The 12478-nt window shown below is 40.2% G+C and overlaps 1 protein-coding gene across 5 annotated transcripts in view; it reads right to left on the bottom strand.

Annotated features, from left to right (window-relative positions):
• Window positions 1-12478, bottom strand: part of LOC111252285 (tropomodulin-like) — a 26973-nt gene extending 14495 nt beyond the window's left edge. For 2 of the 5 annotated variants that reach the window (XM_022809872.2, XM_022809873.2), the window contains exons 1-2: window positions 9917-12464; window positions 1123-1396 (exon numbers count right to left, since the gene is read on the bottom strand). Coding sequence is in view for 2 of the 5 variants with exons in the window: in XM_086973812.1 (XP_086829938.1) it covers window positions 1123-1146 (24 nt within the window). In the remaining 3 variants the exon portion in view is untranslated. Of the gene's footprint in view, window positions 1-1122; window positions 1397-9916 lie in introns of all 5 variants that reach the window. The other 3 variants (XR_002674151.2, XM_086973812.1, XM_022809871.2) reach the window with 3 other exon arrangements.

Raw genomic sequence — 12478 nt, 5'->3', positions numbered from 1 at the left:
AAGATCCCCCCCCCCCCCCCCAAAAAAAAACACTGCCATTCGCTATACTACACGTTAAAAATTTACATGTAGTGAATGTATGGGGAAGAACGAAGTGAGATTTTCTGTGAAATAGGCTTAATAACTCCAAATCTCACCGAAAAAGTACGAAACGTTTTTCTGAATTTTCTGAGATCTCAGATATAGCAATTAAAAAGTACCAGGAAGGCGAACGCTTATTATATTGCCTCCCGTATCATTTAGACATGCAAATAAAAAAGGTTCTAATAAATATAGCTTGTCCATCGACATTAACAAAACGTAGTCAAACATAGTGGTGGACACGCCATTTTCAGGAGACCAACACAAGCTTCCTAGTGTTTAACAAACACAGGTAAACGCCTTTTAATTTAATGTATTGACAATCAAGGAGTTAAACTTAAATACACAAGGCTCTAATAAAATAGGTTAACTATCCTTTTTTTTTTTGTTTTTAATATTATTAAGCCTGCATACGTTCTTTGCCAAATGTGCATAGAAAATATCGGTGCCAGCTAAGGAAGCATTCATTTTTTTTTATTTTATTCGTAATGCACTAAACCAATTACACATGTCTCTCCTATGTATATATATATATATATATATATATATATATATATATATATATATATACGCATGTGTAGCTATTCTTCTATGAAGTCTATAAATATGAAAATTAAAAACTTTTTGTTGTAGCGTTTTTTTTAACCATTAACGACATAAAGTGTTGCGTAACTCTCATTAACAGAAGACGGCAGATACTTCGGAGTAGACTACTCTCATAATAGTATTTATATAATAAACTAATATTTCTTCACTTTCAAGTAGCTGTGTATCTATGCAGATCGTGACACGTGTGCGATGCGTGACAATGACGACATCCCTGGCACGCTATCTGAGTTGCCCTAAAACTGTTCTGATAACAATATACATAGATATACATATACCAATTACCTAGACTGTGCTTCTAGCTGCATTTAATAAATAATAAATTAAAAAACGAACGGACACGCGTCCATACATTGCTGCAATTTTGAAAAATCTATGTTTTTATTTAAGAAACATATAAGAAATTTTTTGACATATCCTATCGTTGGCGCTTACCTTGACTCTAATTTCGGACTCCATTTTAGCGATTATCGAAATCTATTGGCTGCGATTCTCTTTTATCTGGAATAAGAGACGGAAACTGCTAGAAGCTGGCACTGCTATTGAAATTAGCTTAGATAGCCCACCGTATTCCTAACGCGTCTGCACGCGACTGAACTAGCTCGCCACCTCCCCTTCAAAATAGAACAAGAACTTTCTCGAACAGCGTCAAGACTATTACTGCGTCTATCTGCATCGTGTCAGAAGACGTCTCAGCTCGATCCACAGTCTGAAAGTCAAGTTTATGTAAAACAAAAACAACAAGACATTTAGCATTTAACATACAGAATAGCATTGCTTTATATTCTATTATATTTAATAATATATTGTATAAAAATTACTTTGAACTCGCATGAACGCTAAACACAACTCAAAACAAGACAAAAGATGATGACGCGATCATCAAAATATTAGGCTATTAAGAACAGGAAGACATTGCGACTGTGTAATAAGTCGATGAATTGAATTTTAAAAAAAAAGCTACGTCTTTTTTTATTACAGGTAAGCAATTATCTCTTGTTTTAATAGAATTACGACATGCTTTAACTCTAAACTCAAGAATTTAACACAATATTATGCAAGTACGATCAATAGCCATATATGTGATAAGTGTCATAAGCAGCAGCAGCAGCATGCAAGAGGTAGCTTAGAAATCTCTTTTTTTTTTTTCAACTACACATTGCGTAATTATAAACAAAACATAATAATTATTTGCTGTCTATCTATTTTTGCTCCTGTCTATGTAATTTTAATAGAGGAAAAAATGGCTAGTCCGCCTTAGGGGCTCTCGTACTTCGTGAGGCTCTGAAATCAGTACAACAGGCATCGATAGAACCGCTTCCAAAAAAAATGCTTTTCCTGTAAGCTGTCAAGGTGAGAGCTTACAAGAAAAGCATTTTAATGACGTCATTAAAAAACAAATCCAATATATAGAAACAAAGTAACGCAACCTGGGCAAAAATGTTGATATTGCTCATACTATTAAGTTGTCTTGCTGTAAAAGATGCTCAAATTGCATCCGTGATTTAGTGTAAAAAAGGCGTTGTTGTTTTCCTAGAAAGGCCCTAATAGCGTTCATTGTTTCAGTGTTGGAACTACACCGTGGTCCGGTCAGTCATCTGAACGTTTATTGCCCTCAGGATAGATCAATAGGATCCTTCGCGCGCGATTTGCGTGCGAATGATCGAGGCAGGCATGCTTGCTTGAGAATCCAGATATTGCTTTAAGCGATCAGGCCATTCGCTAAAGCGCGCCGACTAGCAGAAGAAGTGCGTTTTGAGCTGTTGTGATAACTCCCGATTATTTCCCCAATGACATCCCCTTTTTTTGGCCTGGATCTGACCACTGTTTTTTTTTTTGAATGACTTGGGAGACTCGTGTACCGTGACTACCACTGAGATTCACTAGAATAATCTATGTGTTCGTACAAAGTCAGTTGGTATATCTTTAACGCTTTTCGTTGTGTTCCAGGTAGTGTGCTTAGGTCAAAGACTCCGAAAGCTTTGGCTGATGTCATAATTGCCATAACAACTCCCTGAGTCACGCCGTTTGCGTTAATAGATGACCGTAGGTCGATGAGTACAGACTGAATTTCAGCGTAATGGCAGCACCGCTAGATGACAAGAGCAGAAAGCTTGAGACGGCTGAAATATACCCTTCCTCGAGGCCATAGTGTACGACCGCATTCACAGAAGCGGCAGCGCCGCTAGACAGTGTTTAGGTCGCCGTGGGGGTTCCCACCACAATCAAGCCACCTCGCTATGTGCTTGTCACGTTAACGAGTACTTTCTCTTGCCTCGGTGATCGGCACTCCAACAGTCGGTTGATATTATTTGAAGTAGTGCCCAGCAGATAATGTAAGGTATAAAAAAAGGATTAGCGTGTCTCTTATACTGAACAGCAGTAGTGTTTGGGTTTGGTAACTCGGTTATTTGTAACGCTTGTAGCTATAAGAACTAATCTGTTAGCTAAGCAACTAATATTATAGCTAGATGGTTATAGATAGGTGCAAGGAACTCAGAGAGGCCAAGAATGGAAGAGTGGTGTAATGATACGATCTCGCTATTTCCATCGTTCTTGTTGCTGTTATCGTCATGATCGTTAAAGGGCAGATGTGAAGAACGGGGCGACCTATATTTGTCTCAGTCTCAATAGGCAACGTGAACCGTTAACGCTACTTGATCCAACAGACGCAAAAAGGTGTAACCGTTGTATGGATCCATTATTACAAGGCATGACTCTGCGAGACTGAATATGAATCTGGACATAGAGAAAATTATAAATTAGACCTAGTGAGAGATAGTTAAGGTGTACAGAAGCTTAAACATGGCGATAATCAGACGCAGACTAGGGGACAAATTAGACATTGTGTTTCACCACAAAAAGTAAGTGGCGGATTACTATGTTTCGATTACAAGAACAGCACAGTTATGAATATGCTACAGAATCTTCATCATCTCCAAGAGTCTGATTGAGTCATTACCTGATTTCAGAAGCTATCACCATTGTCAAAGAAACTGAATTTTATTCGAGGAGCACGAAACTGTGAGAGCACGTAATTTTTTAGGAGGAGTTTAAAGTCCAATATATTATTGCACGGATGAGCGAACTTCAGTCCTATGGCATTCATCTGCTACTACACTGCTCTCACCCACTAAGGCCTGGATTAACCCCGTGTTCATTGGACATGCACTTCTTAATTTGGACCTCAAGCTAATAGTACATTCCAGCAACTTCAGAAAATCAAAATTTTTCGAGTGTTATGTTGTTTACAGCCGCTAAGCATTGTTTCAGACGGCCAGCAATTTTTTTTAAAGGTTAAGAACCAAAGCATTTTGCGGATCGGATCTTATTGCTAAGCTATTTGACCGGTACCGTGAGTCCTTGAACGTTTAAGGCCTGGACCCTGACGCAAGGTCTAGTTCAGGCAGCTAGCAAGTCTAATAGTATATGAGTGGCTTTTTTCAGATAACTGCGTTCCGTCAAAATATTATGAACATTTTGCAGGGACGTTTGAGTTCTGAAGCTGGGTTTTTATATTATTTTTTGGAATAGCAACAGAAAAACGAAAACAGAATTTAGTGCCTACAAAATATTAAGATGTACAACAATTTTCCGTAAACTGCTAACGCGCTATTCAAAGAATAGAGTAAAAAATTAGTGAGGGATTTACTTTATGCGATTGGCTAGCGCGTTTTGAGCTGCACCCTGTGTAATCCTATGCTATTCTGATGTTTGCTGTCCGGGTATCGTTACCATAAATACCAAATCGCTCTTCGCCTTCTATTTGAAATACGATGTTTAAAAAGTTTATTAGTACTGCTGCGCAGATCTAACGGGGCCCATCAGCTGCAGACAGCTGACGTGTGGTTCAGTGCGTCCGCCCCGGTCAAACCTCTGGTTGACAGAAAAAAGACATACAATCTAATGGTATCTGTAATTTTATTTCAAGATTAAGACTTAAATGATAAATCGATAACAAAAATAAAAGTTGTTAGTAGCACAAATAGGAAGAAAAACAAAGCAGTGTCTTAAGCTCAGATGATGATTTATGTGGATTCTATATTTTTTCGCGTCGTAAAGGTTAGTAGTGTATATGGCAAACGCATACAGACAACGGCAAAACACTCAGCCTTGATTATATGACTTAGAACTATAAATATACTTCTTTTAATTTTTAATATTAATATCGTTGTTATATAAATAATTTTCCTTGATTGGTCCTCTGCTGCTTAGAATTCGTCACTACCTCTGCCTGTGGAGTCTCTTTTGATTTCATCACTGCTATAAGGGAAGCCATAAGGCGTGCGCGCGTTTGCTCTTGTGGCTACGCAACTTCCTTATCCCTCGGGGCTTGCCTTATTCGCACAGTAGAAACGCTTTTTTTTGTAAGAACGATCTTTGTAATGACATTGTAAGTAAGTTTGTATAGGGCCAGTTTTTAGTATAAGTTGCGTGGTCGAATCTAGATATCGGCGTAAAACACGGTTTATTAGATCGGAAAACAAGGATTATCGTCCACAAATGTGTCGGTATGAAAAAATTATGCTTCAGCTACCATATAGAACTACATCGGTACCCTCGCTGACCTCATCACCCTGTACACGCTTCATTGCATGAGGACAGCTTTACCTTTGTACCAGTTCGGAGAACAGAATAAATATATCCAAATAAATGTGGAACAGTTGTTCTTTACGATTTGTTGTCAATTAGGGCCGGAAGGAAGTCGTTAAATCTCAACACGTTTTGTCAACTTCATGATCTGTTACGTAAAGGCAGACAGCGTAAACATACCAACCGAAGGTATTCCTATGGCAATACAAATGGATCTACAAAATATAACTAATACTTAGCCAATTATTAACTTTGAATCAATGCACAATCCATCCGAGCCTTATCGTGAGCTTATTATATTGGTATAGGTGTGGTTAATTAGAGTCGTTGTTGTTCTATACGATTTTCCGCATGCCTCTTCACCTAATAGCTAAAGTAACGAACGGTTTTGTAAATATCATTATTATATGGGGAATGCGATTATGTTGCTACTGTACCTGCCGTCCTAGGGACACGCAAGCCCGCTAAAAATAGATTCAACACGCCTCAGCATTATTCAAAAAGATTCACTGACTAATTTTCTAATGTAGTATACGTTTATATCGCTTGTAAACCGTTGGCACCATTAGCTGCATGTTTCATGCGAGGTTATACTTGCTCTGTTTGCCATGCATGTATGCACGTGGTTTGAAAGCATTGAAAAAAAAAGCTTCCAGGGCATCGTTTGCGGATAAATAACAAAAAAAATTAAAAAAATCATTTTAAATCTGTTTGTTTACGCCATTACATCGGGACACCACTCGCTCCCGCCACACACACATCGCGATCAATCAATCAATCGATCGATTAAATACGTACTAAATAAAATTAAATACGTACAAAAAGATATGGCGATAATGATGATAATAAGGTTCCACAATAGAAGGGACCTAGAATATCATTGAAGGCCTAGTTGAATCGTTCTGTAACACAATTATGCCCAGCTACTGCAAAAATGGAACGAACGAGGTAACCTATCATGCAACCCAGTAAATAATGATTTATTCAAGATTATAGAAACTGCGTTGCCAATTATTTTTGCTGTTAAAATTCGTCGTGAGCGTATGCTTTGCACTCTTCTAAATTTTGTCTTTTAGGTTTTTCAAATCCTTAGTTCGATGCACTGTGAGGGCGGACAAAAACTAAACCAAAATTTCTGTATGCTTTTCGCAAAGTGGTAATTCCAAGTGATTTAAAAATTCTTGATCTCGGTTCAAAGTGAATGTATTAGTTAAACGTTTTATGCTGTGCATAACTAAATGAATAGATGGACATTTTTTTTTTTATTTAGTCCTACAAAATTGCGTACAGGATATGCATAAATACATCAAAGCGAATATCATCGATCTAACAAAAACTCACACGAAATTCAATTTTTTGAAAATATATCGACAGACAACCCAAATCTGCGATCACACCACACCTTTGGCAGAAGAGGACAATCTCAACAAAGGCCTTATTTCCCTAATTACGATTATATACTTACTCGATTGCCTCACGGTCAAACGGGAAAAATAGACAATTAATTGTTTGTTGTTCTAAGTGTGACGGTCTGATCACAACTAGTGATCATAACAACCCAGTGACGAGACGAAAGTGAGACCGATCTGATTTGGCAACAAGAACAATGAATCGTGAGTGAGGATCGTCGAAGTCTTTCGCAGTATAGAGTCTGATCGCATCAGGGTCAACTCGCGTCACATTTGCGCTGATCCCCTGGCAACAGTGACCGCTTAAGCAGACAACAGATACGATCGAATGAATCAGCTCTTATTATCTGGGGACTGACATCAACGTCGGCCAATAATAAGAGCAGAATGTACATTACTTAGGTACACTGTTTATTTAGATAGATAACTCTGTGCTCTACGAGTGTTAGTCGTTGTGTAAGTCTTTAATTGTCTGCGATTGGTTTTGACATTGCTCAGGGATATATTCATTTTATGCAAAGCTCGAGCATCGGATACAGTTTATTTACCCTTATCAGAAATGGCAGCAAAATAGAAGATTGGATTCTCGCACAGCCATATAATCATAGATATCTAAAAATATAGAAACCCAACTAATCAAAACTTAATATTCCGTATACCTAGTGACACTCATTTTACTCAACGGCATTTTTAAATTGTAAGCACAACTTCAATATTGTGTTTTTGCTTTTTATTAAAATCGTAAAATACATTTGATATAATGAAGGATAGTGACTAATATAGAAAGCGAGCAAAGCTGCCATTCATGTCCTAGCAGAAATTAACGAATGCTCGGTATCACCACAAAAAAACCTCTCTTTGAATTATTTTTGAATGAACTGTAACTAACAATGATATAGGAAATCCTGTCGAGCGCACCACAAGTAATATGTCCGCTGTATGACGCAAAATTTGCGCGAGACGAAGTCAATAAATTTATGTCGAAATAACTTTCCCTATTTTTATGCCACCCGGTTGGAGGCACTGACATAAAAAAAATTGCATTTTGTGTTTTTAGTTACCCTTCTTAGTCCGTTTTACAAAATAGTAACCTACTGATCTACGCGTTTACTTTGGCTCTCAGTTCTGCTTCAAAAAACTTCGATAAAAAAATTTACTTCGACCTGAATGTGATTATTTCCAGAGTCGTTCTTGGGCCCACCAAATGGCAATAACGGCATGCAAAGCTGCATCAGATCGAGGACTTTATTATGCAATAACAGAGGATAACTACACGTTGCGCAGTACAATTTTTTTATAACTGCAATTTAGCGAACGCTCTGGCTCTTCGCAGTAAGAAAATTTTTTTTTACTGAACAAGCGCTTCACTTCCCGAAACGTTCTTGTGAAGGAGATCGCTCGAGCTCATAATCATATTCTCCATTAGCTACAAAGTAACGTTTAACTGACCGATGCCTCAGGCGCCACCGTCGTCGTCAAGCAATTATGGTTCTGTTGCGCTCGGAGGCAGCATCTGATCTATGCGTTTTAAAAGTTTGTTAATTATAATTTGCTTAATTTTGGTGTGCGGAACAAATAGAACTGAAAGATGTTTTTAATGACGTTGTTTGCATCGAGGAAGCCTACTTAAATGTTCTCAGGCTCAGATCCACACGCAGTCTCCTACTAGCAATACAACTACTATTACCGAATAGGCCCTAGTAGAAAAAGCGTGAGAGTCAGTCAACAGCATTTCAGGTAATAAGGTTTACGTCGTCGGCGTATGCCTCTCGCATATGCTATCTCGCCGCCGCCGTGCGGGAACAACAACGCAGCATCTAACCTCGCTTCACATCCTGTTGGCAGTTGCGTCAGTAATAGGAAGCATGTTGCACAACTGGAAGCATAACTGCAGCATAAGGCCCTTGCACAAGCAGTAAAACCAAACCAGTATATATTTATCGTGCTCCCTAACGAGTGGATTACATAGTCTGACGGCTTCTATACCCAATCGTTAAAATCTTCCCCATATGCTGAAACCGTAGCAATGATTTGTAAAAGTCATGCAAGGTTACCGATAACATAGCAATTAGGCAAATAAATTACTCCAAAAGCGAGATCTACGCAATTTTATACAAAAGCTATAACAGAGACGTGTATCTAAGAGCGGAAGCATTAATCTAAGTGATTTATCAGCCCTCTACTTTCACAGCGACAGGATCGCTTGTTCAGGTACTGATAAAAAGGTTTTTTGGAAGCTTTTAAAAATCATTGCTAAAAATGCTAGTCTCTTTTCATTGGTTGATATGAAAGGCCAAAAACTCAAACTTTCTCTATTTAATATTTTGCAGAACCGTTAAATGAAAAACGAGTGACGGTGGTCTTGGAGTTACCAATAAAATCTTCCTTTTTAAAAATGCGTCAGATCTCAGAAACGGTGTATCACCTTCAAGAGTGCAACACCAATGCATATTATCTGGACTTTCCTAGTCCTGTCTAAAAAGCTCGCTCTAAAATATTGCTGTAAAGTCTTCAGATCGTGTCAAACTGTATTTTGTTTTTATTTACAAGGTCGAATGCACCTACAGCAGACGAAATTCAATAGGTCAGGGGTAATTCTAGTCGTACATCGTAGAATACCTAAGGATATAAGCTGGGGGCCAAGCTTTATGTTCTGTCACAAATTATTTAAGCCTGCCACAAAAAAAGGCCAATTTAAGGCCTCTTAATAGCTATAATAAGACTGATTTGAAATCACTGAGACTAAGACATTGATTGGCAATCAGTACAGCAACTCTTTTTTATGTTCTAGTCCATAAAACAACCATTAATATTTCTGACGTCCTGCAAACAAATATCATCTAGCGTTTTTGATATAGTTGAATGGTGGATATTTAGTTTGAGATTTGGTGGTCGCAATGAAAGGAACAGAGGCATAAGCAGCAGGCGAACTATGATGGATAATTCCTCAACATTTAATCCTGAACATAGAGGGTGCTTGCTGCCTATTTCTTTCCCATGGGTCAGTTAGAATTTCGATGAGTGTCAGTAAAAAAATACGAAAATGCCATTGGATGATGCTTTCACTCATATACAGAATAATACAACCTGTCGTTTAATTACTATCCTTGACGTTCTTGCTGGTCTTCCTGAATTCGCAGTGGTTTTGTATTAAAGCTTTGTGATGAGCATCGATGCGTTCTATGCATGCAACATCAATGCATGTAAATGGATGCTGACTGACTCACCAATTTGGAAATGAGCAGTCATTACGGCACGACGATCCTCATGTTAACGTGAGATATTATCCTGTACGGACGTGAATACAAGAACTATTCTATTTGTAAAAGCCTCCAGCACGACCTAGCGAAACGGACGCTTCAAGCAGAGTCGAGATCAATGATCACCAACTACCACCTTTCAACAATGCTCAACATCCAATCCAGCACAAAGAGCGTGTTCTCTATCGTGCGCTCGTAAGCGCGTATTTGAGTATTTTTCCAAAAGGATGGCCGCCAGCCGCACTAACTTCGCGACGAGTGACGACACTCAGTGGAACGATGAACACAACGGATAAACTCTAGCTAAGCAGGTCGGCTGATCTGTTAGTTGGTCACTACGTAGTTGAACAATGCGTGCACTAACGTTGTTTCTTAACTTTGATAGAATGGTTCGAGCGTATGATCTGACGTACGCGGGGAGGAAGCTTTATGACGAGGTTAAATTATCTGGATAGGTGCTATGGCTTCACGTTTACTTAGCACGATATCCTGTGACAATGCGGTAGTGCATACTCGGGTGTCGGGGCGGTCAGAGGGCATTATAAGTTGAGCTTGTAATTGAATTTGTCTTGCGAAGAAAAATATGGTTAAGTAGAAAAGGTTGGTTTCTAGACGGATGGCTGCTGTTGGCGGTGCTATTCCTTTTCGCTTAGCACAGAAGGGCAACACAATTCGACTCGTATCTCAGAAGTCTGGAGTGTGAGTGGAGCCGGCCGCAGCCCCATTCTTGTTTGATAGCGAAGCTAAGCCTGCAGATAGAGTAGATAGGCACCCAACTGCTACCAGCCTAAACAGGCACGCAGCAGCAGCTGCGCGGCCGATTCGCCGTCACCCGAAGACGACGCCGTGTGGCCGAGGACGTGATATTTGCGTGCCTTCCTTTGGTCTGTTAATACTGTTACCACCACAGCCACGGGTACCGTGCAGCTGCAATTTCGGCCGCTACAGCAGGCTGTGCGATAAACAGTGTCTTCCGGCAGTGGCGCGACAGCCCTCGCTTTTCGTCCTCATAAGCCTTTGCGTGCTGGCTAGCTGATTGCGCTTGTCGACGTGTTCTCCTTTAAGCCTTCCGCAGCAGGCCACTCAACGAGAAGCTCAACGCGACAAGTGCCAGTGAACGGCCATAGACGCACGAGCTAAACGCCTATGAGAAATCTGCGATAGCCAAATAACTGTAGCTCGGGCCTTGTCTAACCGAGAATATCCGCTAGCTCGGCAAAGATACCGGAGGTCCTGTCTGAGCCTAGTTATGCTGCCTGTCGTGGCTGTGGCATGCACAGCCGTTACTGCCCCAACGATCGTTGACGGCTGGCTTGCATCGTTACATCGTACAGCATAACCACTACAATTCTTCTATCTGTCTGTGCTTTCTGCGTATATTTGTATGAGAGACTCGAGTCTACGGGTAGGTTGTGACTTGCGGCGGCGGCTGTGGCGAGGAAAGGCAGCGTCGGTCGCAACGTAACGACAACGACGGTCAGGCTGATTGCATTGTGGCCCTCTTTCCTCGTTGTTTAATGGCGACTGCAAGGCAATCTGAGTCCGTTGCTGTCAGCTGCGCTATAGCGGCAACATCAGGAACAAGCTTCGCTTCCCCGAGCAAATACGATGACTTCTGGCATTCTTACCGCCGCCGCCATCGCTGTTGCTTCGTAAGCAGCAGCATTGCTTACGCGCAAGCAGTCAATCGTGTGTTGTTAACTAAGCACACATTCATACACACAGTTACGCAGCAGAAAATACAACATAGAGGGATACGACAGCGGCGTATCTACGGTACTGACTGCTTCAATAGATCGACAATTGCTGCCACTACGCGTGCGTACATACACAGTGCACAGTGAAAAGACTGCGTTGGCCGACCAGTCTGTTGCGCGTGCAAAATGAGTCAAAACCACTGTCGATTGCACTGCTTTTCTCACGGCTATTGGTAGAGTCGAGCTCAGTAAAACTTTAATTTTTTCCAATTGAGGAAGTCGCTGGTGTGTCCGGGCTTCGCGGTGTACTAGTGACGGTAGCCATACGTGTAACATAGATTGACTTAATGAGAATTCCTTCATTACCGACCTCGTCTCCCCCACTCCCGTCAGGTATTAGAGAAGTGTGGACCATGTGAGAATCGCCACCGAGAAACTTCACGACAACAGCGTACGACTCATATGTTATTAGAAATAACAACAGTAATGCAGTGTATGTGTAACGAGAACTATTGTCCATGCTTATTAGTTAAATGCAAATGACCTTTTGTTAGACAAACTAATATTGTCATGGTATACACAACAAGAGGAGTATAAGCGAACCCGTGCTATCGTCAGGTGATTGTTGTGCAAGCTGTAGAAACGTCTGACCGCTTCTGGGTCTGAAATTTGCGTCGCCTTCACTGTGTCCTAGAGTCATTTGCATGCATTTCAGCACAGTTAGAAGCTTCCCATACATACGACTGTATTAGATAGATTGTATGATACTTAAGCGATTAATATATGTATTATGTTTTCCTAAATACAATAAATTCTCTAGATTAGCTAAAGG

This window comes from Varroa destructor, unplaced genomic scaffold, assembly GCF_002443255.2.
Source record: "Varroa destructor unplaced genomic scaffold, Vdes_3.0 BEIS01000006.1, whole genome shotgun sequence".
Classification (NCBI taxonomy): domain Eukaryota; kingdom Metazoa; phylum Arthropoda; class Arachnida; order Mesostigmata; family Varroidae; genus Varroa; species Varroa destructor.
The sequence above is the reverse complement of the archived record's forward strand: the minus strand, read 5'-3'. Positions and strand labels throughout refer to the sequence as shown.